Source organism: Callionymus lyra, chromosome 2 (assembly GCF_982586985.1).
Source record: "Callionymus lyra chromosome 2, fCalLyr1.hap1.1, whole genome shotgun sequence".
Lineage (NCBI taxonomy): Eukaryota > Metazoa > Chordata > Actinopteri > Syngnathiformes > Callionymidae > Callionymus > Callionymus lyra.
Window position 1 is genome coordinate 21249205 of NC_141819.1, and position 22416 is coordinate 21271620.

Below are 22416 nucleotides of genomic sequence, written 5' to 3' on the forward strand. Positions count from 1 at the left end.
AAAAAGGAACTCAAAATGACATAATCGTGTTTTCTTTGCTTACTCCAAGTCCCCTCATGTGGACCTACCAACGTCTCTGCCTTCGCCACCACTTCGAGCAGCGTTCTGGTGCGATGGTTTGAAGTTCCTGAGCCGGATAGAAATGGACTCATACTGGGCTACAAGGTCTGCCTCTTCGTTAATGCCCGACCTGTTTTCAAACGTCCTTCTCAATACTCTTTCATCTTCACGCTTCTTCAGGTGGTGTACAAAGAGAAGGACTCCGATAGCCCCGTCCACTTCTGGATGGTGGAGGGAAACGCCACACACAGTGTCCAGCTGACTTCTTTAGGGAAATACGTCCTCTATGAGATCCAGGTTCTGGCTTTCACACGGATCGGAGACGGTCGGCCCAGTTCCCCACCGATTCTGGAGAGGACGTTGGATGATGGTAAAAAAGTCAAAGCATGAATGTGAAAACAAAATAGACACTTTGCTAAATGTTTTATTTAAAACATGATCCTCTTCAGTACCTGGACCTCCGGTTGGCATTTTATTCCCTGAAGTGAGGCCAACTTCGGTGAGGTTAATATGGCAGTCGCCCTCCCAGCCCAATGGCATCATCCTTGGTCAGTAAAAATATGAGTTTTTGTTTGTTTAGGAGTGTTATTTTTTGGCTCTACCTAACAAAATATTAATTAAATTTCATCTTAGACTGTCCAGGATTTGTCTATGTTTCTAAAGGTGTAACCGGGGGTTGTTTCATCTTTGACTTTTCAGCCTACCAGATCACCTACCACCTGAACTCCACCAACAGCAATGCAGCCACCGTCGACGTCTTAAACCCCAGTGCTCGTCAGTATACAGTCACCAACCTGAGGCAGGAGTCCATCTACGTTTTCAGGATCACAGCACAAACCCGGAAAGGCTGGGGAGAAGCTGCGGAAGCATTGGTGGTCACGACGGAGAAAAGAGGTAAGCATCGTTTTTAAACTATAAGGGGAACACATTTTATTTTTCTCTGCAATGCAGTGTTGTTGATGGCGTCTAATAGGAAACAATTCAGATGCAACATTTGGTAGCAGCTGGTCCAGATGTTCTCTCGCTCTCTGACCCGTTTTCAAACTAATAATCACATGAATGGATGGTAAATGAGGGGTAACAACTTTACATCTGTGCTGCAGCTCGACCACAACCCACCAGCCGCCCCACAGTGCTGCAGAAAGATGTCCGAGCTCGTCAGGTTCTGCTTTCATGGGAGCCGGGCAGCGATGGACTCTCTCCGGTCCGGTACTACACGGTGCAGCTGAGAATCCTGCCAGAGAGCAACTGGACCGTCCACTCGGCATCCGTCAACCACGAGGCCACCACATATGCCGTGACTAGGTTTGTTTCTGAACGATTGGCTTTCCTTTAAAAGATTAGAGGAGACACTGGAAAGTTGTTTGTGCTTTCAGGTTGAAGCCTTTTACATCCTACAAGTTCCGAGTGAAGGCCACCAACGATATCGGGGACAGCGAGTACAGCCCAGAGAGTGAAGCCATCACCACCCTGCAAGATGGTCAGTGACCAACCTTTATTTGGTTTAATATAGATTATTTTCACTGATCGTCAGAAGGAAGAATCCAAGATGAATTGCAGGAACCTTGATGGTTAACTTCATGAAAAAGACCTCGCCTTCTACCACTTCATCTTGGGTTGGGTCGCAGGGCAGCATCTTCATCAGGGATGCCCAGACTTTCTTCTCCCCAACTACATTGTTTATGTCTTCGGGGGGACCCCAAAGTGTTCCAGGATGTCTCTCCAGTGTGTCCTGCCCAGTCTCCATGGCCTAAACACCCCCTTAGATAGGTTTCCAGGAATCATCCTAATACTGTAGATGGATGGATGGATGGATGGATGGATGGATGGATGGATGGATGGATGGATGGATGGATGGATGGATGGATGGATGGACGGACGGACGGACGGACGGACGGACGGACGGACGGACGGACGGACGGACGGACGGACGGACTTTATTGATCCCTCTCAGATGCCCGGGATGGGGGAGCAGTTGTTCTACCCCGAGCGTCTCCCAGATGATTTTTGTAGTCACTACCCATTGTTGGTAATCGTAGCTAAAGGTAGGGATGTAGATAGACTGGTAAACATAGAGTTTTGCCTTCTGGCTCAGCTCTTTCTTTTACCAGCACAGATTGGTGCAGTGTCCACTAGCGATGCCGCCCCTCAATCTCACGTTTCATTCTTTCCTTGGAGCTAGATCTCATTCCCAACTAGGAGATGGCTAACTACCTTATTAGGACTGAGAACTATGGACTCAGATTCGTATCCCTGCTGCTTTACGCCATTCCAGCCAGAGCTAGGGTCATGAAACATGCATCTCACCATACCGCTGACTCATCAAACCAAGGGTTCTGAAAGTAAATGGTCCCAAATAGACTTGTGTTTTACTCATTTTTGCTTCTTCAAAGGCTTATTCTTTGAGTAAAGCTGAACAAAACAATATACTTTGAGTGTCAATGAGTCAAAGGCTAATGTTACTTCAGAGACAATCTTTCTCTATTTAAAATAAAACGCCTTGCGGACACAAATTAGCAATACAAGAGAAATGTAATGAGTTATTATTCTTTCTTATTTATTCTAAAATAATAACCACAAGATTAGATCAAAGTTTCACCTGAATATTGTGCAACTATGTCGACTTTAATTAAAGGAAAAAAAGTAGCATCTGTATAGAGGGAGTGAAGGTATCCATGTTCGCGCTCAGGTCGTCTTCTAGTTTATTTATTGCACCTGACTTCAAACCTTCACTCACATTTGTAGCCAAAATAGCAAAACCCAAAGCTACTCTTCATGCTACTTTCCCGAAGAGAGCGTTGAAAATGAAATGCAAAAAGAGTGTGGGCATGAATACACTGCGATGTTTACGCTGCCGGTAAACTTGTCACTCTGACATACAGCAGTTTGACTAAACTGTTCCCGTCAATCCCCTTTCATCTATTTATGTTCCATGAATGCCACTGCACATCAACACCTTTAGCAGCGTGTGCACATTTTCACCTCAATTAAGTCTATTTACCTCCATTCTTCTTTCCTGCTTCAGCGCCCGACGAAGCTCCCGCCATCCTGTCGGTCACGCCGCACACAACAACCTCCGTGTTGATTCGCTGGCAGGTGAGCGGATTCTTTGGAGGCTGTTGTGATTTTTAAAGACACTTACTCGGCACTTATTAAAACACTCTCTTACTGGTACGTGTAGTAAACGGGAAAACAGGAGGCACAGAGGCGCAATTCAACTTTTATGAGGCGAAGTCTTAAAGTTTATAGAGCCGCACTTCCCTCGAGGTCTCCTCGTTACGAATATCGGTGATCTCAGTCTTTTCACGCCTCTATCACCGTGAGTTAACCGTGGCGACAGATGCTACTTAATTGATGTAAATAAACTTTCCATTATGGTAGAAGCCCAAACAGGCATAAACTAGTTTGGAACATCTGAGTTGATTATAATTGAATTTTTCTTCTCCCTGAAAGCCGCCGACGGAGGACAAGATAAACGGGGTCCTTCTGGGATTCCGGGTCCGGTACAGGGAGCTGCTGTATGATCGACTCCGCGGCTTCTCGGTTCACTCTATAAACAGCATGTCAGCCTGGACTGAGCTTACAGGTGAGTTGAAAAAAAAAGTTCTTCCCATATGGCGACCTTTTCTGTTTTCCATATGTACTGTTGTTCCAAGTGAGGATTAGACTCAACCAATGTTGTCTTCATCACCAGCTCTGGTCATAAACACAGCCGAGCATTTTTTTTAAATCACTCTTCAAGGTCTCAACTTTTCTCTGGCAATATGCTCCAGTCAAGGCCTCCATTTGTCCTGCTCTGAAGTCCCTGACCTAAATTGAGGATGAGATCAATGCAGTGCCATCAGTCATGGGGGACACAATGTTGCACCAAGAAAAGGCAAAGCATTAGTTTCGCTTCATAACCTGCGTTGCTACTGGACTTTCTTTGGGTAATGAAAGAAGGAACAGAAGATGCTCAGTCCGTTGCTTATGTAGCCCAAAGACAAACCCCGGACACTGTGATTGATGATATCTCTTGGCTGTCCAGGGAACTTCTTAGTATTCTCACTGATGCTGGGAGCTTTCTGGACAAGCAACCTTTGGAATATAAACCCAAAGTAGATGCATTTATTGTGCAGTATTCGCGTGTATGTTTAATGGAGAAAACTGCACTTGGAGTGTCTAATAAGCAAAATCTTCTATATAATGGGTTTCAGAAATGAGCCAGTTAATCTTCATTTGTTTTATTGTTATTTTGTTGATACATTACATAGACTTAGATGAGCGCCTTCATGTGTAAAAAGAAAATAAATCATTTCAGAGAAAACCAGGTGGTTTTTAAAAACTACCTAAAAAGAAGCTTCCAGCCTCAATAAAACCCAAATATAGAAAGCATTCATTATTTCTGTGTGTCCGGGAGACGTATGACTCAAAGAGTGGGCCACTGATCGATCTTATCCACAAGACAAAAGAAGATCTTCGCAGAGGGTTCATGTGGTTGTGTGCTGACTGGGAAGTTGAGTTTGACAGATCATTTTTAGAGAGTAAAACAGATGGAGACTGCACCTTGACAGGAAGACCAGATGCTATTGTCATAACTTGTCCTACCTCTCGCCTCCTCGATGACTAAAATGCTCCTTCCCGACACACTCTTAATGCCATTCATTATCATTACAGGTGTCGTCTTGTTCAACTGTGTGTAGCCCAAGCCTATTATTATATTTTCACTGAGCGACTTTGACACTGTGGAAGTGAATTAACACCCTGTTTGTTTTCCTGTTCCTGCAGCCCCCTACACGGTCCGGAACCTGAGCGACTCCTTGTTGACCCAGTACGAGCTTGACAGTAAGTTTGTGTTTTGGAGAAACACATTCTTTAACATGCTTGAATTAGACACAGAAAAGGCAAACTGCCGTTCATGTCATCAGCTAAAGCGTAAATATTGACTGTAGCTACAGCAAATTAAACAAGACAATCAAAGATTTGTTGACACAATTCAAAACTGGAAAATCTTGTTTTTTTAAATGAAAATGATGAGAATAACAATTTATTTTGGTGCATCAAATTACTTTTTTTTTAAATAAAAATGATCATATTTTAAAACAAAACAGATGATGAATTGTGCTTGCTAGAACTGAAACACTATTCATAATTCAAACTCTTCTCTGGTGTCAGCGTTAAATGTAACAACTATCTTTTTGTTTTCACCTGCCTCAGAGCTAAGTAAACACAAGCGCTATGAGATCCGCATGAGTGTGTACAACGCCGTGGGCGAGGGACCTGTCAGCACTCCACAGGAGGTGTTTGTGGGGGAAGCAGGTATGCAGAATTTTTACCAAATAAATCTTTACCAAACCTTGGCTCACCAACACCACTTGGTAATTCAAGGGTCAGCTGTGCTCTTTTCATACGCTGTTTAAAAAACAAATCAGTATATTTTAGCTGTAATAGTTTGGTTTGCTAACATGGTTGTGTTGACCTTTGACAGTTCCGACGGCGCCACCCCAGAACATCGCCATACACTCGGCTACGGCCACACAACTGGAGGTGACCTGGGAGCCTCCACCTGTCGACGCTCAGAACGGAGACATCCAAGGTTACAAGGTCAGAGATCAGCGAGATATTTTCTATAGTAGTTTTGTATCCTTCATCACAGCATAAAACAACAAAAATACATTAAATATGTGTAAATAAAAGTCACTCTGAACGGTATCGTTGGTTGTAAAATTAACTGACATCAATTGCTTCTTAAAACTGTTTATTGGTATATCGTGAAATATCTTTGGGCATTTATGTCTCAATATGCATAACAGTCCTAATGTGGAGCAGAAGAGATCATGTTTTCAGTGGTGTCAAACAAAACTAAAAGTGATTTTGAAATTGTTCTCTCAAAAAAACAAAAATGCTGCTTCAAAGTCCCCAGAGTTTAGATGTTCCATAAACTGACCTCATGGCAGTTTGGTCAATGGAGGAACTGTAGAACAAAGGTTGTTGGATTGTTCCAGTTAATGGGCAATATTGTGTACAACAGAAGACTATATTGTATTTCAAAGTAACACAAACATTTATTTATTCATGAAGTTTTTTCATTGTCTGAAATCTCAGCGAACAAGAGGTAACAAGAGCAGGCTTTACTCACCGTAATCACGCCCCACTTTGTTTATACATCAAGTCTCCTGTAGGTGGACATGTCCGGGGTTGATGACGCGCGTTTGACAAACCGCCATGTTTGACCAATCACATCAGACCCACTCTTTGGTTATGGCAAACAAGATTTCATCTCCAGAAGTTTTCAGTATGAGGGGCTTAAGATCGTTTTCTAATGTAAATATTTAAATGAAAAGAGAGTTTTGTACAAACAGACACATACTGATGAGTACAATAGAGTCCAACATATATTTAAGAGACACTTAAATCAACACATTAGTTGCTCTTTAAGGCAGATGAAAGATCTATCAAAGAAGACAAACCTGACTAAATACTTGATCGTCTCGTTTCATTCCACAGGTTTACTTTTGGGAATTTCAACGCAAAAACGAGACAGAGCGCCTCCGGACCCTCTTCATGCCCGAAGGTGGCGTGAAGCTGAAGAACCTGACTGGATACACAACCTACATGATCAGCGTCGCGCCCTTCAACGCAGCCGGGGACGGACCTCGCAGCGCCCCGACAAGGGGTCGCACGCAACAAGCCGGTAACCGAATCTAAATGTTTATCGAGTCAGACGCGAGATGAGTAAACAGTGTTTATCAGAATATGATTAAAAAATCAGACCCCGGCAGATTCACTTTCTGGATGTAAACAGGCTGACTTTGAGGGAAGAATCTGAGGTGATGCTAATGTTTCCAGTCAGCCTTGTAAACAGCACAGCTGGAAAGAGAACACAGGGCTTCTAATCAGTGATCACACGCTGATTAGAGCAAACATTTGACTGAAAACTCACAATCTCGGCAACCCCGTCTGCTGTGACTGGCAAAAATAGGATGGAAAAAAAAAACTTTAGCTATACAAGAATAATAATTTAGTGTCCTTCATTCTTGGAAATTCTCATTATCTCGTTTGTTCAGTAAGGGCTACATTAGCGGGTGGTGCAACAACCCTGCTGTAGAAGAAGGTCATAGGTTTGATTCATGCGAACGGTCCGAAAAACAAACCGAGGTCCACTGAATAATTTAAATTGTCTTTAATATTCAACAGAACTGTCAGTAGATGTTTCAAAGAGTAAGATTAAAGTATGACGGGATCATTGAGAAGAAATTAGATTCTTTTCACCTCCGTGCCAGCTCTACCATCATAAACCTGTCATCTTTGATCATTTAATATGGCTTAGATGGTTAAAGTATGATGATTAAACTATCAAATTATCTTGAGTTCTACATGTAATTTCTATTTTTTTGTGGGGTAGTAGTCTACATCTACTAGAGATCATGGCAGTCAATGGTTGTTACTCAGTATTGATTTAATCATTAATTAATACTTTAATTATTAAACCTGCCATTTTAAATATGATCTGAAACCTACAACCGGGTGAAAATCTAAACCCATAGATATGACAAAGAATAATGAATAATAACAAAAAATGAATAACAAGCATGCATTTTAAACAGTACTGAGTATGAACCTAATATTCTCGGATAACCAGGCAGACGGAGCTTGATATGCTGCTCTACATTTGAAATCTGTTACTGAAACGTAGTTCCTCCTCCTGATTGGAGAGGTCACTATAAAGTTAAGGGAACCCTTTCCAGATTTAAGTGCGTCTCTTTTGACTGGAGAAATGACAGTTAGTTCAACCACAGTATGATGTTGTTAAGAGAAGAAGACTCGACTACACACTGTTGTCTCGGTGACCTGAATAGATAGTTATCTGCCCTATGTTGCTTCTGATTGGTTTATATTTTATATATATGATATTGTCTTGTGCCTTCCGTGGTTATGGCCCTGAGAACAAAAGTTTATTTTCACTATAAAGAAATAGAGAAGAGATAAACGCCAACTGTAGTGTGAGAATGTGTCAAATTGTCAGTGACTGTCAGTATCAAAGATTGATGCTTGACAGCTCTGTATTCAATCATATTAATGTATTCCATACAATTAAATGAAGGTACATTTTCTATTAATATAATAGCGCAACAACAAATGATACAAATCAAATAAGCAAAATGACTCTTGATGCTCCACGGCCTCTTCCATTTCTCTAAATTGTGTTTTACTGACATAATTAGATTGTTCTGTAGAACAACAGTGGCTCAGATTCATTTTATAATCCAATATATTTCAGTTTCTTCCTCGTGACTGTTCATGTTATATGATGGATAGAATAATCACCAAAGTTCTCTTGAACGTATTAGGAAAACTTGCATAGTTTGAGTTTGAATGGCGCCAGTGTCGCTTCCATCGCTCCATTGTGAGGAAACAAAGCAGATAACTAGATGAAGTAGAAGAAGGGGGGAGGGAGACAGATATCCCATCATTTCAAGACACAATGAAGCCTTTGTGAGTGTCTGTTCGTAACAAACATAAAAACAAGTCCATTCGGCTGTATCATACACCACGTATACAAGTCTCCTCTTGAATCACCGACACGTGTAGATTTAGTCGACGACCAGGGTTCAGCCCTGGAGAGCTCTAAAGCTAGACGGTATGTGATGCAGGTAAATCGAGGTATTTTGGCTCATGAATAGACACAGTCACTCGTAAAAAAAATCATCAAATAAGATGTTTAATGTGGTTGCGAAGCTGGAGATCGGAGCAGGCATCAACTGAGGAAGGACCCGTTGGGACTTGCAGAACTAAATTTTGCTTATGGAAGCAGTAAGAAGGAACAAGTCATGAATAAAAAGTCACCCTCTGCAGAATACCCCATAAAAATACAGTTGGCTTGAATAAGTATATGTGCCAAAATTCCATGTCTGTTGACTTGAAGAGAACTGATATTGTCCTGCAACCAAAACTTTAAACTTTACTGACATGTACCTGTATTTGTATAGAATGTTCTTCTCTATGTTCTTAAAGGTTTTTTTTACTTTGAAACTATGTAAGATTACCCAAAAAAATGTGTTTTTATATTTCTAGATTAGATAACATTTTCCGTTATTTGTCCCACCAGAGGACAATTTTAATTGAAGCTTTTTTTTTTACATAATTTCCATTGATACAACAATCAAATCAAGGAACTTAAAACTGGCTTCTTAACCCTTGTGTTATCTCAGGTTTAAGGTGACCCAAAGGCCCGAAAACAAATGTGTTTTTGGCATCCCTTATGTTGTCTCTTGGTAAAGTTTACCCGAAGATAACACATGGTTAAGGCAAATAACTGACAAAAAAAATCCTATTGCCTGTTTACACTACACTTATTTGAAAGGTGTTTTCCTAACTGTCTTATTTTTGGCTTTAAAATACTGTTTTCTTTACACAGCACATTATTTTTAAACTAAGAACGACTCCTACTGAGGATTGGCAATGAGGACAATGCTTCATGAAGCTTCTTTAGCTCATCACTACTTTTAAGCTAGTCCCTTAGAAAACTTAATATCAATGGAATCTTCAAACCAACATATCGTTCCAAAATAAATACAGGTTTTTAATGGAAAAGAAGTGACCATGTTTGATAAAATCAGCAAGAGAAGAATCCAGCACAGTTTTGATGCATCCAGCCAAAGCAAACTGTGCCACAAGAAGGGAGAATTTCTGAAGAATTTTTTAAGTCTGACACTTTTTTTTTTTTAGCTCCTAGCGCTCCGGGCTTCATCCACTTCAATGAGCTAACCACTACCTCGGTCAATGTGTCCTGGGGAGAGCCTGTGTTTCCTAACGGCATCATCGAAGGTTACCGTCTGGTCTATGAACCCAGTGCTCCTGTGGAAGGTGAGTCTGTGTGAGAAGATTGTTATGGAGCTAATAAGTTACTGAAGTTGAAATGCTTATAATTGTTTATGTTTTAGTTTATCATATTTAACTCCACTCCTATAATACAACAAATTACATCATTTACTTTTTATGTTTTGAATGTTATCTAAAGCCCAGTTTAAGCTGTTTTCATTTGTCTGCTGTTCAGAGTTGTTCGAGGCAAAATGTTAATGTAGCATAAGTTTAAGTGGCCATGTTGCTCATATACCGACCGCACCCGTGACATTAAAGCACTGCTGTTACTGTTATATAGCTAAATGGCTTCCTCCGCTTAAGGCGACGTAGTATACCAGCTTGCCAGAAATAAGAAAGTTTTACAAAATATCCAGAAACAAACTTAGAAAGAGGGTTATATTGCTAATGTTAAAATCATATTTAACTTAAATTGTGACTCGTAAGATCCTGATTCTGTGACCCGAGTGTGTACCCTGATTGGCTCGGCCTGTGTCATACTTGCCCCAAATGTGATGTGTTTATCCAGAGTCTTCAGTGGCCTGTGCCGACTGTCTCCACTCCCCCTCCCCCCCAGGAGTCAGTAAGACCGTGATAGTGGACGTGAAGGGAACGGGCCCGCTCTGGTTAAAGCTGAAGGATCTGGTGGAAGGAGTCACCTACAACTTCCGCATCAGGGCCAAGACTTTCATCTACGGGCCCGAGGTGGAGGCTAACATCACCACTGGTCCGGGGGAAGGTAATCTGTCTTTGTGTTGGTGAACATCATTTGAGTTTAATACGAACATGTGTGATCCCCAGGTGCTCCAGGACCTCCAGGAGATCCCTTCATTACACGCTACGGTTCTGCTTTAACCATCCACTGGACAAGCGGCGACCCGGGCCGTTCTCCCATTACACGCTACGTAATCGAGGCCAGACCGTCTGGTGGGTATCCTAAAACAAAGCCATATGTGATGCGCTTAAGCCAAGTGGTGTAAAGTGTCAACATCTGCTGCTGAAGAGTCTCTGCCACTTTTGCTTTTAAAGCCGATCGATCACATTGCTGAGGGTTTGGACCAGTGGTGTCTCGTATTGTGGTTTTGAACAGCGGATGTACTAAATCCAGGCTCTTGTATTTTCTCTTCTTATTTTTAAGCATGGTTTCTATAAAAGGTGTGCCTATCTTAAAAACAAAGTGATCATAAGCTACATTTGCTCTAGGCTAAGCAACATTTCAGACGACTGTGTAGTACTGCAGACAAAGTGCAGACTTAATATGTGGCTGTGCTCTAGTTGGCTTCCTGGCCTCCTCTGGGAAAAGCCATTCTTTAACATCGCCGCTGTACTTCTCAATCCCAGGGTTATTGCATTTCAACATCTCTTGGGTCCTTTAAGGACACGAACCAAAGGCCTCATGACCCCATGACACTGTTATGATGAATCAACAGTCGAGGGAATCCTCTTTTATGTGACCTGGTCCTCTCTAAATACTATTACAATATAAATAATTACAATTCACAGCTCTACGGATGGTTTTAAATTTGTACTTAGGGTTTTTAGAAGCTTAAAAAACCTCAATAAAAAACCTTGAACTGTCAAATATTCCTCAAGATAATCCAAGTATTTATGCATTAACCAAAGCGCTCAGGCAGATTATCAGCTATTTCAGTTAAACTGTAAATCTGGCTAAAGAGTTTACAGGATTGTTGCTATTGCGTTTTAATGACTTGAACTGTTTTCTGGGTGACATGTTCATAACAAAGATTTACTTCACTGGTGACTGATACACTTGTAGGAAAAGGAGACACATTTATTTTCATCTAAATAAAAAAAAAAAATGTCTACTGTTTTTCCCAAGTCAACCTTTTTCAATCATAATATGGTTTGAGTTAAGCAAATGTTTTGAGGTTATTTAGCAATATCTTTAGTAACTCCCATGCCTGTTCCTTAACAGATGAGGGACTGTGGGACATCCTAATCAAAGACATCCCAAAAGAAGTGACATCACACACTTTCAACATGGATATTCTGAAGCAAGGGGTTAGCTACGACTTCCGGGTGATCGCCGTTAATGACTATGGATATGGATCTCCAAGCCAAACATCTCCATCGATATCTGGTAAATATCACTTGACTTTTAATTGACACGGTTATTTTTAAATGTATTGTTCGCCTAAATTTTACTCATTTTCTACTCACCCTCATATTGGGATTATTTTCAGAGAGTTTCTTTTTAGAGTTATAGACAAAAATGTAAGTCGATGCTAATGTAGCTAATTTCTTCATCTTCGTCCAAAAAGACACTCACTGGTCTGTAACGTCTATCTTGTATTGAAGCCTCGACATGAGAAATGGTACAGAAAAAGCTTAAATAAGTCTGTATATTTTAAATTTATTGGACTTAATCTGAAAATAATTCCAACCCTTAGTCGACTTCAGGGTGAGTAATGAGTAAAATTCGAATCACTTTAAGTTTTATGAGTACAAGTAATAAAAACGTATATATTGTCTATTTTTGGTCCAGCCCAAAAAGTGGCACCCTTTTACGAGGAGTGGTGGTTCTTGGTCGTGGTTGCTCTTGTGGGCCTCATCTTTGTCCTGCTCTTGACGTTCATCCTCATTATCCGAGGACAGAATAAGAAGTACGCCAAGAAGTCTGAGTCAGGTGAGTGATGACACGCCATTACACAAGAACACCCATTTGTTTAAGCAGTCACTTTGGCTGAGCTCTCAGAATTGAAGAAGAAAGCGCAGAAGACAGTATTTCAGCTTCTCACAGTAACATCCTTGGCTCTTAATTACTTGCTTAATTAATGTCTTCACTTTCCAAACCGTCAAACATAATTAGATGTGTTTCAAAAGTTGCCCAAGAGTTCAGCTCAAACTTCCTTGAAATGATGGCGAGAATGACTATCGCATAAAGAGCCAATGGGTCCAACCCACGTTTAAATTTTCTCCGTTTTGTTTGGTATGTCTGACCCATACAGGAATGCTAATTTTGTAAGCCTGTACACTTGCTTTTTTTAATGATGCTAAAGCTGGGTAGCATTGATCTCTAGCTCAGCCCCCAGACCTAAACAACTAGGGGTTAATATTCACGAGCAAAGACACAACATTGAGTCTACAACATCCCAAAAGCGAGGCCAAACAAAATCGGATACTAAAAGAACAGACAAGACCTTGAGGGAAACAAATAAATATGCCGGCCGAGAGTACAGGAATCAGCAAGCGTGCAAACAAATCTATAAAGACAAAATCTTAACAATGCAGAGTAATCCTGAAGCTACCTGAGAAAAAAAGTTTCTCATTTAAAATAGAAAAACCTTGAGAGCGCTCATTATCTATTCAGAGGCAACTTTGAAGAGTGAAAAGGATTTTATAAATTGTCAAAACATCAACTTTCAAACAATTGAGCTGAAGCTTAAAAAAGAGCAAGGATAGACATGAGCCTGCGGCATCAGAAACAAAGATTTATGGTTGTTTACACATGTTTAAATTTGAGTGGTAAGTCTGAGGAAAAGAGTCCCAGAGAGTCAGTGGTGCAGTGTCACTTTGTCCATTCAATGGATCCCCTGACATCAGCTGCTATTTCCCACAGCTCAGCACTTCTTGCCATAGTCATTTTAGCTGCCCGAGGGGGGGGGGGGGTCCCTCAGGTCACTGCCCATTTTCTGACCGACAGAGAGAAAACAAGAGGTCCCTTCTCTATCACAAAGACCCTCTCAAACCCGTCCAGAATCTAGCTCAGCCCTCCAGACTGACCTTGTGGTCATTCTAGTTTAAATGTTTGTATAACAAGCCCTTGACCTCGAGTAACCCCTAGCAACTGCAACAATGCTAGCCTCACTGGTTAGCCTTCAACTAACACGTTGGTGGCAAATGTTTCTACTTTCAGAAGAGGATATTCCTTCAGAATGTTCACTCACTTTTGGTTAGTGTTGGTCAGCGAGGTTTAATTTGGATTTAATACTGTGTGAAATGGTGAGTCGAGATGACACCCAAATAAAGCACAACTTAATTTCTCAAAAAGCATCTTTAATGATGATATGTGTAACTGATATCGTCCTTGTGCAGCATAATGATCACAAACAACTTGTGAGGTTATAAAAACATTTTTTAGCTAATTTAACTATTACCACACTAGCCATCAGTTTCTTTCAAGCCCTAAAACATTTAAACACCGTTTTCACCATGAGTCATGGTTGGACCCCATATTTACTGAATGAGCAGTCCTTCATCCACCCAGACACTAACCAGTGTGTCTATCTGGCCTGTGGTCACACAGTGTCTCTCTACGTTTGTCCAGGTAATAACTCCAACTGTAACGCTCTGACCCATGGGGACATGGTGAGTCTGGATGAAGGACGATTTCCTGCTCTGGAACTAAACAACCGGCGACTCTCGGTGAAAAACTCTTTCTGCAGGAAAAACGGAGTCTACACAAGGTCAGTGATCGACACACACACGCACAGCATTTGGACCAGAAACGAAATTGAGGTTATTTCATTCGCTGTATTTCTCCGAGGAGCATATAAATGGCCCCGGCGGTCTCCAACCAATGAATCCCATCTTAACGGTGGAGACCATGGTCTCCTGACATGTAGCAGTCAATCCAAAAAATCACCATAATCAAAGACCTGTTAATATCACTGACATTTTACTTTTGGTCTTCTGAGTCAGAAGTATTTCCAACATAACCAACTAGCTTGAACACTCTTGTTATTAATAGTATCTAAAACACAATTATTAAGTGTCTAAATAGAGGGGAAAAGAGAAAAATATACTTTTTGTTTTCAAGAAAAGGTTCTCTACCAAAATGATATGTGTAACGATGGAGGGGAAACAATATTTTTTGCTGTGCTACTGTAGGAACAAGCATATATTTGTATTAATGTTCAGGTTCTTGACTCTGGCTTTCCACAATTTGCAGACCACATGACTCTTGACAAAGTTCTTTCCTTTTCTTGACACAAAAGTACGTCCAAACATTAGCTTTAAAAGCTGCTGTTGACTGTATCCTCTCATCCTCAGTCATCCCTGGAACTCACAGGATTGTATTGATGCCTTAGCTGCAAGTGACAAAATGACTGGTGCCATCTAGTTGTCTGAAGTTTTATTGAAACACAAAAATGAATAAACACCATGAATATTTGCATGTTAATTGTAAATTAAAAAAATGTATTTTATACACACCTTCAATTTAAAAAAAATCATCATTGCGCCTTAAGTGTGAATTATTGTTGCACGTACTGATCTTCAACAATTTGATGTGGTACACAGCGCTCAACAGTCTGTCAGAGTGTTGTAAATTACAGAGCAGCAGGCGCTGTGGTATTACTCCACATTAAAGTCAGTTATGCTTTGAATGAGGCTGTTTATTATTCACCCTCTTCAATGTTTTTTTTTCTCTCCGCACTTTCGGGATCCTCAACTTTATGCCCTCTAAAAACAGCCCATGTAATGTTGGCCAACACAAACTATTCCTGGGTAACTCAGTGTCATGACACTACAAAGCCGTGCCGCATTTCATGCACATAATAATCCGCTTTTCATGTCCTTTATAATATTAAGTCGCATTAATATTGCGACTTATAATCTGGTGCACCTTTCGAAAAATATAGTGTGATAGAAATGAAATATGATCTGAAACCAACAACAAATTGTCATAGTCTTGTTGAATATTGATACAGTATATATATATATATATATATATATATATATATATATATATGTATTATGTAAATAACCAGTTTCTATATTTGGTTTTAGATCTCCTTGAAGGTCACTAGAGAAGGTTAACAATCCTTAACACTGTAAGTAGTGATGGTCTGATGAAGCAGTGTCCTTATTTTCAGAGTCCACTAGATGGCAGTCTCTGCACTTCTTTCCATTGTTTTGAACAACTTTTCTATTTAAGCATCACACTATTTTTGAACTGATGGCGCCACCTACTGACCTCTAAACAACATGACACTGCTTAATGAAGCCTCACCAGCCCTTCACTAATAATTAGGCATCGTAAAAGAATGAATTGCCTTACAATTATAAATGCCTTAAATGCTGCAAAATATTTTGCAAAACAAATCTTACAAAAACAATTAAAACATTCTAACTGAAAATACAATTTAGTTCCTGACTTTAGCTGCTTATAACCAAACATTAGTTTGCTTAGAACAAATCATTAGATTTGAGAGGCATGCAAGGTTTTAAAAAGCCATCATGGAAGCGCAAGTCCGCCTGGTACTTCCCCGCTTCATTATCCTTGGTTTTAAAAACAGACGTGTAAGGTCATAGTAACTACATCCATGTTTTGTATAGTCTGTGGTACAGTCAACATCGGTTTATTTTTCGACTTTGTGAGGAAACCGTACTACCTGACGAAAATCCAAGCAAACATACAAACGCCACACAGAAATCTACTCATTCATTTGTATCACGACTGGGCTGCCTGTCTGAGCCTCGTATCAAACCTGTGGTTAAAGTTGGTTCCTAAAGAAGCACCTTGAAGTGCAAGATTTACAGCTGTTGTTCTGTCTTAACATTTATCCAGCCAAATAAATGTTGTTATTGAACACACTTCACTTGACAACTCATGAATCAAGTTTCAGACTCTATTGAGATGTGACCACACTGTTTTAGCTGTCACAGCCGCAAAACCGACTTTAAGAGAATTCCGTTGGATTAAATTCTCCGGGTCTGGCCACCCACAGTCAGGGAACATATTTGTCCACAAATTGTCCTCATGACCTTTTTAAACTCTTGTATATGAAGCACGTCAGAACATCACATATGCCATGTGGGCTTTTTCAGCGATTGAGGTTTCGACGAATTACACAAAAACTCCAACTCTGTCTAGTAAATAGTATTTTGAGGATCGTTTGTGGTCGGCGGAGATTAGAGGTAACCTCGTCCTTTGAATCCACCACCCATAAGAACCCTTGCCTCCCATTTCTATCATTTTCATTGCAGATTGAAGAGCTCATTCTGAAGGATTTTGGCAGCGTCGCAGAGACACAAAGACTCCAGATTTAAGGAGGTCCTGCTTAAGTACGGCAGTGTAGATTAAGGCGGTTTTAAATACTCTTGACTGACAAAGCCCTCAAACACTTAAGACATGTTAATGAGTCCCCACAGGCAATTGTAGCGAGAGTGAGCGCTGGGTAATGAGTTAAGACTGGGGGCAGATTTGATTTCACCCCTTTGGTTCTCATTTATGTAGTCCATGTACTGCCGGCAGAAATCTCGCTGGGAGAGGATTAAGTGGACTCTCCTATATTCATGTCAGAGAGCTGATAAATATTTTACACCCGACTCAACAGTCGAGGGTGAAAGTGAGCTTGGGCATTGTCAATGTTTTTGAAACAAGCAGTTTATCATCGTGTCCCTATGGGCTAACAACAGCATAGCTCCACACTGGTTGTGTTATTAGGGGCCTTGAAGAAAGGGCTGCTGTGGAATGCAAGTCAGGAAAGGTTACAGAGAGAATCCTTCTGGGTATAAGAAGTCATTGAGGGCTGTGATTAAGTTTTCTCAAACTTCAGAGTAGAAAACTTCTTTATAGCAAAGGCAATGGTAGAATAAAAGTGTTTATTGTTAAAGAAACAACGTTTGTATTAAGCTTCAAGCCTTTGTCCTCAAATTGTCTGTCTAGGACAGGGGTGTCAAACTGGTTTTCACCGTGGGCCACATCATCATAATGGCTCCCCTCAAAGGGCCAGATGTAACTTATAAATGTAACTAAATGTAAGCTAATGTAAAATAAATGTAACTACTCCTTAATGTTAAATTACTTTGAATTTATTACTTGAGAGGGGGCATAACTACTGTAAAACCAACAATTGTGAGCTGCTAAAAACATGTGTGATGTAGTATTTTACAATTAAATAAAAATGGCTGCACACAGCCTTGCATGTGGTGCACTAAATAAGATATATAAGGTAAGGCAGGCGGGCCACATAAAATCACATGGCGGGCCACATTTGGCCCGCGGGCCTTGAGTTTGACACATATGGTCTAGGATAAGGATGATGTACAGCTCAAAAGTATACCTGGTGATGACTTCAACTTTAACTTGGGAACCATAACACAAGTCATGAATGGTTATTGCAATATTTAAGTTGGACTTATTTTTCGCTTATACAGTAAAGTAGCTTCTTCTGAGCTTTTTACATTTTTGGGACTGACAGATTTTAATTTCTTAAAGTAATGTTGGTCTCTCTACTCAGATGGTTGTTTCTTTACATACAGTAAAGAAATGATAAGGTTGTTCAATAGGGCTGTATCAACCCCAATAATAAGGCATAAAAGTAACCCTGTGAAGTAAAAAAAACATGTCAGGACCATATTTTGATCATCAAGAAAAAATGTGGCTAGTTTGAAGAAACTAGAATATAAGAAAAGTCTTTAGTTATTTCACACTTTTTTGTTAAGAACATAATTCCCTATTGTTCATTCAAAGTTTTGATTCTTTCAGTGAGAATGTATTATGTAAATAATCATTAAAATAAAGAAATTAATAAGAAGATTTGACCAAAATTCTGGCCTGTACTGTACATTTTAATATTATTATTATTATTTTTTATTATTTTATTATTTATATTATTATCTCATGTAGAGTTTTACTATCATTCACTAGTTTGAGTAAAACTGACCAAAACAGGCTTATTAAGGTGCAAAGAGTCACAAGGTGATCCCTTTTCAAACAGTGATTATCAGTGGTGGTTGAATACCTTTGCTCTCAGCTATACAACACAGGGTATACACACAGTGGTGCAAGTTGACTTTCTTGCAGGGTTTTCTACCGGATTGTGCAAACCTAATTTCACACTGAGCTAATTTGACTCTTAATGATATCCGTGATTTTTCTAAAGCTTTTTTGCAGCTTTTGTTTCGTTTTTACTCAACATATTCTGTTGAAGCTCGGGGTGAGAGGCTGGCTGATAAGATCGATCATAGAAGACCGACATCAGAAAAAGGAATTCAATAGCACCCTAGCGGGAAGTAAGACTTGCATATGATGTGATTCCAATAAAAGTAATACCATTTTTTTCACAATTTCCCCTGAGCTGTAACTTGCCCTTTCATGATATAGTGTTCTATTAACATTCTATAATGCATTGCATTACTTTGAATATATATGTACTCATGTTTTACCATGATTTTCTACCATGTCATAACTCACACACACACACACACTCAAAGACACCATAAAAAACATAAATGTCTGACACTTATGATCCATTCTCAAAAACAATCGCAGTGAATTAGCTCCGATTGTTCTTAATTTCAATCACTCAACATAATTCAATCACAGCTTGCTCTGTGATTTCCCAGTGGAATTTTCCATTCTGTCAACATCGCAGTCACCATGGAAGTTCATAGCCATATTTATTTGGAAAATACTTATGCTAATGCACTTCTGACATGTGGAGGCTGCTGTGTATTATGCAGCAGGATCTGGAAAAGTCAGCAGGAGTCCCAGAAGTCTCCGCCAAACCAGCAGCAATCGCAAAGACACAGACAGATGTTTGTGCAGCCCAACTCGAGGATACTGGGTTGCGCGGAGAGAAGCTGGGAGGCACTCCCATTTATTCCGAAGAATCACCATTTATGGATTTTATTTTCTCGTTTCCACTTCTGCTCCGCTGCCCTCTGCTCACTACTGTCATTCATCCTCCTTTAAACTTCTGTCTGAGTGGCGTTTGTGATCCCCGACGTCTGATAGCGACGGCCCTGTCCATCACGCATGTAGCTGTGATAACGTGTACCAGAGCGAAGCTGTCATTGGTGCCCATTGGGCTTTTGACTTCATTATTTAGTCGCCAGTGTTACAAGGTTTTGGATTCAGCCGACACAAAAGAAGGACTTGATGAAAAAGACTTTATTCAGACAGCTGTCTCATAAGTGTCACACAGTTCTTCGGAACGAGACATTGATGGACCCGAAGTTCAAAAGTTGAAACTCGTTTATGGGGTTTCATGAGTGATTATTAGGAACTTTTAAGAGACATTAAAGCCCATAAACTTGAATTGGAGAGATAAGGACATCATTTTCTTAAGGCCATTGATATTGTGTCATAAACCAGGGGGTTGTTTTTATCCTAGCTCTCTTTGGTCTGTAGCATCAGGAGAGTCTTCTCATGGCTGATCAGCGTAGCAACATTTTCTATAAGGCGGCTGAAGACGCAGGTCAAGAAGCATTTGAATGACCAATGGAGTGACACGTCATGAGAGTGACAACTGAGTGATCAGTGGAAGAATTCTCATTGAGCAGTTAGAGGTCATGTGACTCGTGGTCGAGAAAAAGGGAGGCCACATCTTCATTTTGGGGAACCGTAAGACAGAAGTTAAAAGCAATGTACTTCCATTAAAATTAAAATGAACATTCATTTTTGCATATAACTCTTAAAAAGAAACAGATTAATCTAAAAATAATCCCAACCATTAGACAACATGAGGGAGTAGAAAATGAGTGATGTATGTATTTTGGGTGAATTATCACTTTAAGGAGACAATAGCAAATTTTGCAAAACTCCACACTGGAGGATGACCTTGTACACATTCTGTTGGTTGCGTAGCCAATACAATCACTAACTTCTGTTTCGTTCCGAGTGAGGTCCAACATCATACGTTGGTTTGGAAAGAACACTCCTGAGAGGACTCAAAACTTTTTCTAACTTGGATTCTCTTCTCTCCAGGTCTCCTCCCAGACCAAGTCCTGGTAGCCTCCACTACTCCGATGAAGACGTGAGCACCAAGTACAACGTGGAGAGCAGCAGTCTGACAGAAAAACCCTCCGAGATCTCAGACTCCCAGGTGCAGTAGCCACGTTTTGTCCCTTACTTCCTCTTACCTCATCTGGAGACAGTACAGGACCCACTGTCTGATCGTGATACCTTTCAATGTTTGCGCACAGTCATCTATTTGAATTCCTCCTGAATTCAGCTTCACATTTTTTGGCTGTACAGTGTTTGGTGTTGGTCCATACTGTGACGTCTTCTCTCTCATTCACTGGAATGCCGTTCGCCTGCAGTGCTCATGAGATTCAATACCGTGACGCCTACGGTTTGGTAAAAATGAGAAGGCTGGGAACACTCCTGTTTTAACTAAGAAATCCTTCTGAGGGAATATTGAATCAACCGAGACACGTCGTAGTCAAATACCTTGTTTTTCTCGATACCATCTGCCGCGGGAGGAGTACATGGACCTCCCTAAACTCTTTGGTAGATTTGCTTACATTGTTTTTAGACATCATTTCTGTAGTTAAAAGACTCAACCTACGAAAGACTCCTTGAGAATAACATACTTGAGTTTAAAATAAGTAACTTTCCACTTATGTCTGCGTTGCAATCTCCCAACTACGGTGGCCTCAGGAGGGTAAAAAACAACTTTTACAACTCAAGAATAACCGATCGGATTTCTGAGCACGTACACAGGCCATGGTTTATGTCAACAAGTTATTCTGAAGTTGATCGAAGATGTTGAACTTACTTGGCTATCGATTGTTTCACATCATGTGTTGTTTTATTTAACACTGATTCTAAATAGAATATGGCAAACATGAGTTTAAATACTAACTTAAATATTGTGATAACCTTTCATGACTTGTGTAGTTGTTCCAAAGATAAAGTTGAAGACAATTACCTATACTTTCAAGTTGCAAAAGACACTTATTATCAGCTTTAGTTTTTTAAGATATGCTTGAAAAAAAAAAATGTGTGTATTGTTGAAACTTGTCTCTATGGACCATAAAACATCTAACAGTCAAACCAAAACCCCCAATTTACCAAAATCCATTACAGTTCAGCTGTAGAAAGATAATATTTGACAATGTCAGAAGTTTTTAATGAATTGAAACTCAAAGGCAGCTTTGTTTAACATACAACAAGTTATAAAGACTTTCATTTAAAACAGTATTTTTCCTCCACGTGTTTATCTTTTCATTATCGCCACCCAAAGTTCAGTGTCAGAACATTTCATTAGCGTTGCTTTGTTCTTTTGTAAAAACAAAATACGTCATCCATTTATTTAATTTCGTCCCTGTCAACGGTTTCTTTTTCCCTGCATTTGTGTTTTTTTGATGGCTGCGTCTGATTCAGTGATACAGCAGGGAAGCTGTCCAGAATTTCCTTTGTGTCACTCCTACCTTTCATCTAATGAGGCCGTTCTTCAGAAATAATCCGCATGAAAACCTTTTTTTTTCGCTGTTGGAGGATGGATTCCATTGCCAGGGATCTCTCCTCACTTGCCGTAATGGTGGAGAAGATCAAATGGAAATGTGCTTCCAATGAATCACCAATAACAGAAGCTTTCGCTGGCATGATGGCCTCCTGGCAAATGAAGCCTTTGGAGATTTCATCCTGTGGCTGACAGATCTAGCGTTTTCACTTACACTTTTTTTTTTTTTTAAACTGCCGTGGCACCGGGGCATTCGCGAATTTTCCCTCGGCTTTGATGGGCTAAAGACACAGTGTCCGGCTTGTTTTCCAACGGCCGGTCTGCTCTTCCTACGACATGCTGCCACACCAACACCCGG

At 40.3% G+C, this 22416-nt stretch overlaps 1 protein-coding gene across 6 annotated transcripts in view; it reads left to right on the forward strand.

Annotated features, from left to right (window-relative positions):
- The window catches only part of sdk2b (sidekick cell adhesion molecule 2b), a 245957-nt gene that overhangs the window by 215430 nt on the left and 8111 nt on the right, over positions 1-22416 (forward strand). For 2 of the 6 annotated variants that reach the window (XM_087784060.1, XM_087784063.1), the window contains exons 26-44: positions 50-165; positions 241-430; positions 510-608; positions 760-954; positions 1164-1365; positions 1437-1540; positions 3086-3156; positions 3514-3646; positions 4828-4884; positions 5257-5358; positions 5528-5643; positions 6547-6733; positions 9769-9906; positions 10430-10639; positions 10702-10827; positions 11837-12001; positions 12407-12547; positions 14168-14327; positions 20579-20696. In XM_087784060.1, coding sequence (XP_087640186.1) covers positions 50-165; positions 241-430; positions 510-608; positions 760-954; positions 1164-1365; positions 1437-1540; positions 3086-3156; positions 3514-3646; positions 4828-4884; positions 5257-5358; positions 5528-5643; positions 6547-6733; positions 9769-9906; positions 10430-10639; positions 10702-10827; positions 11837-12001; positions 12407-12547; positions 14168-14327; positions 20579-20696 — 2630 coding nt within the window. The remainder of the gene's footprint in view (positions 1-49; positions 166-240; positions 431-509; positions 609-759; positions 955-1163; positions 1366-1436; positions 1541-3085; positions 3157-3513; positions 3647-4827; positions 4885-5256; positions 5359-5527; positions 5644-6546; positions 6734-9768; positions 9907-10429; positions 10640-10701; positions 10828-11836; positions 12002-12406; positions 12548-14167; positions 14328-20578; positions 20697-22416) is intronic. The other 4 variants (XM_087784061.1, XM_087784064.1, XM_087784062.1 and 1 more) reach the window with 3 other exon arrangements.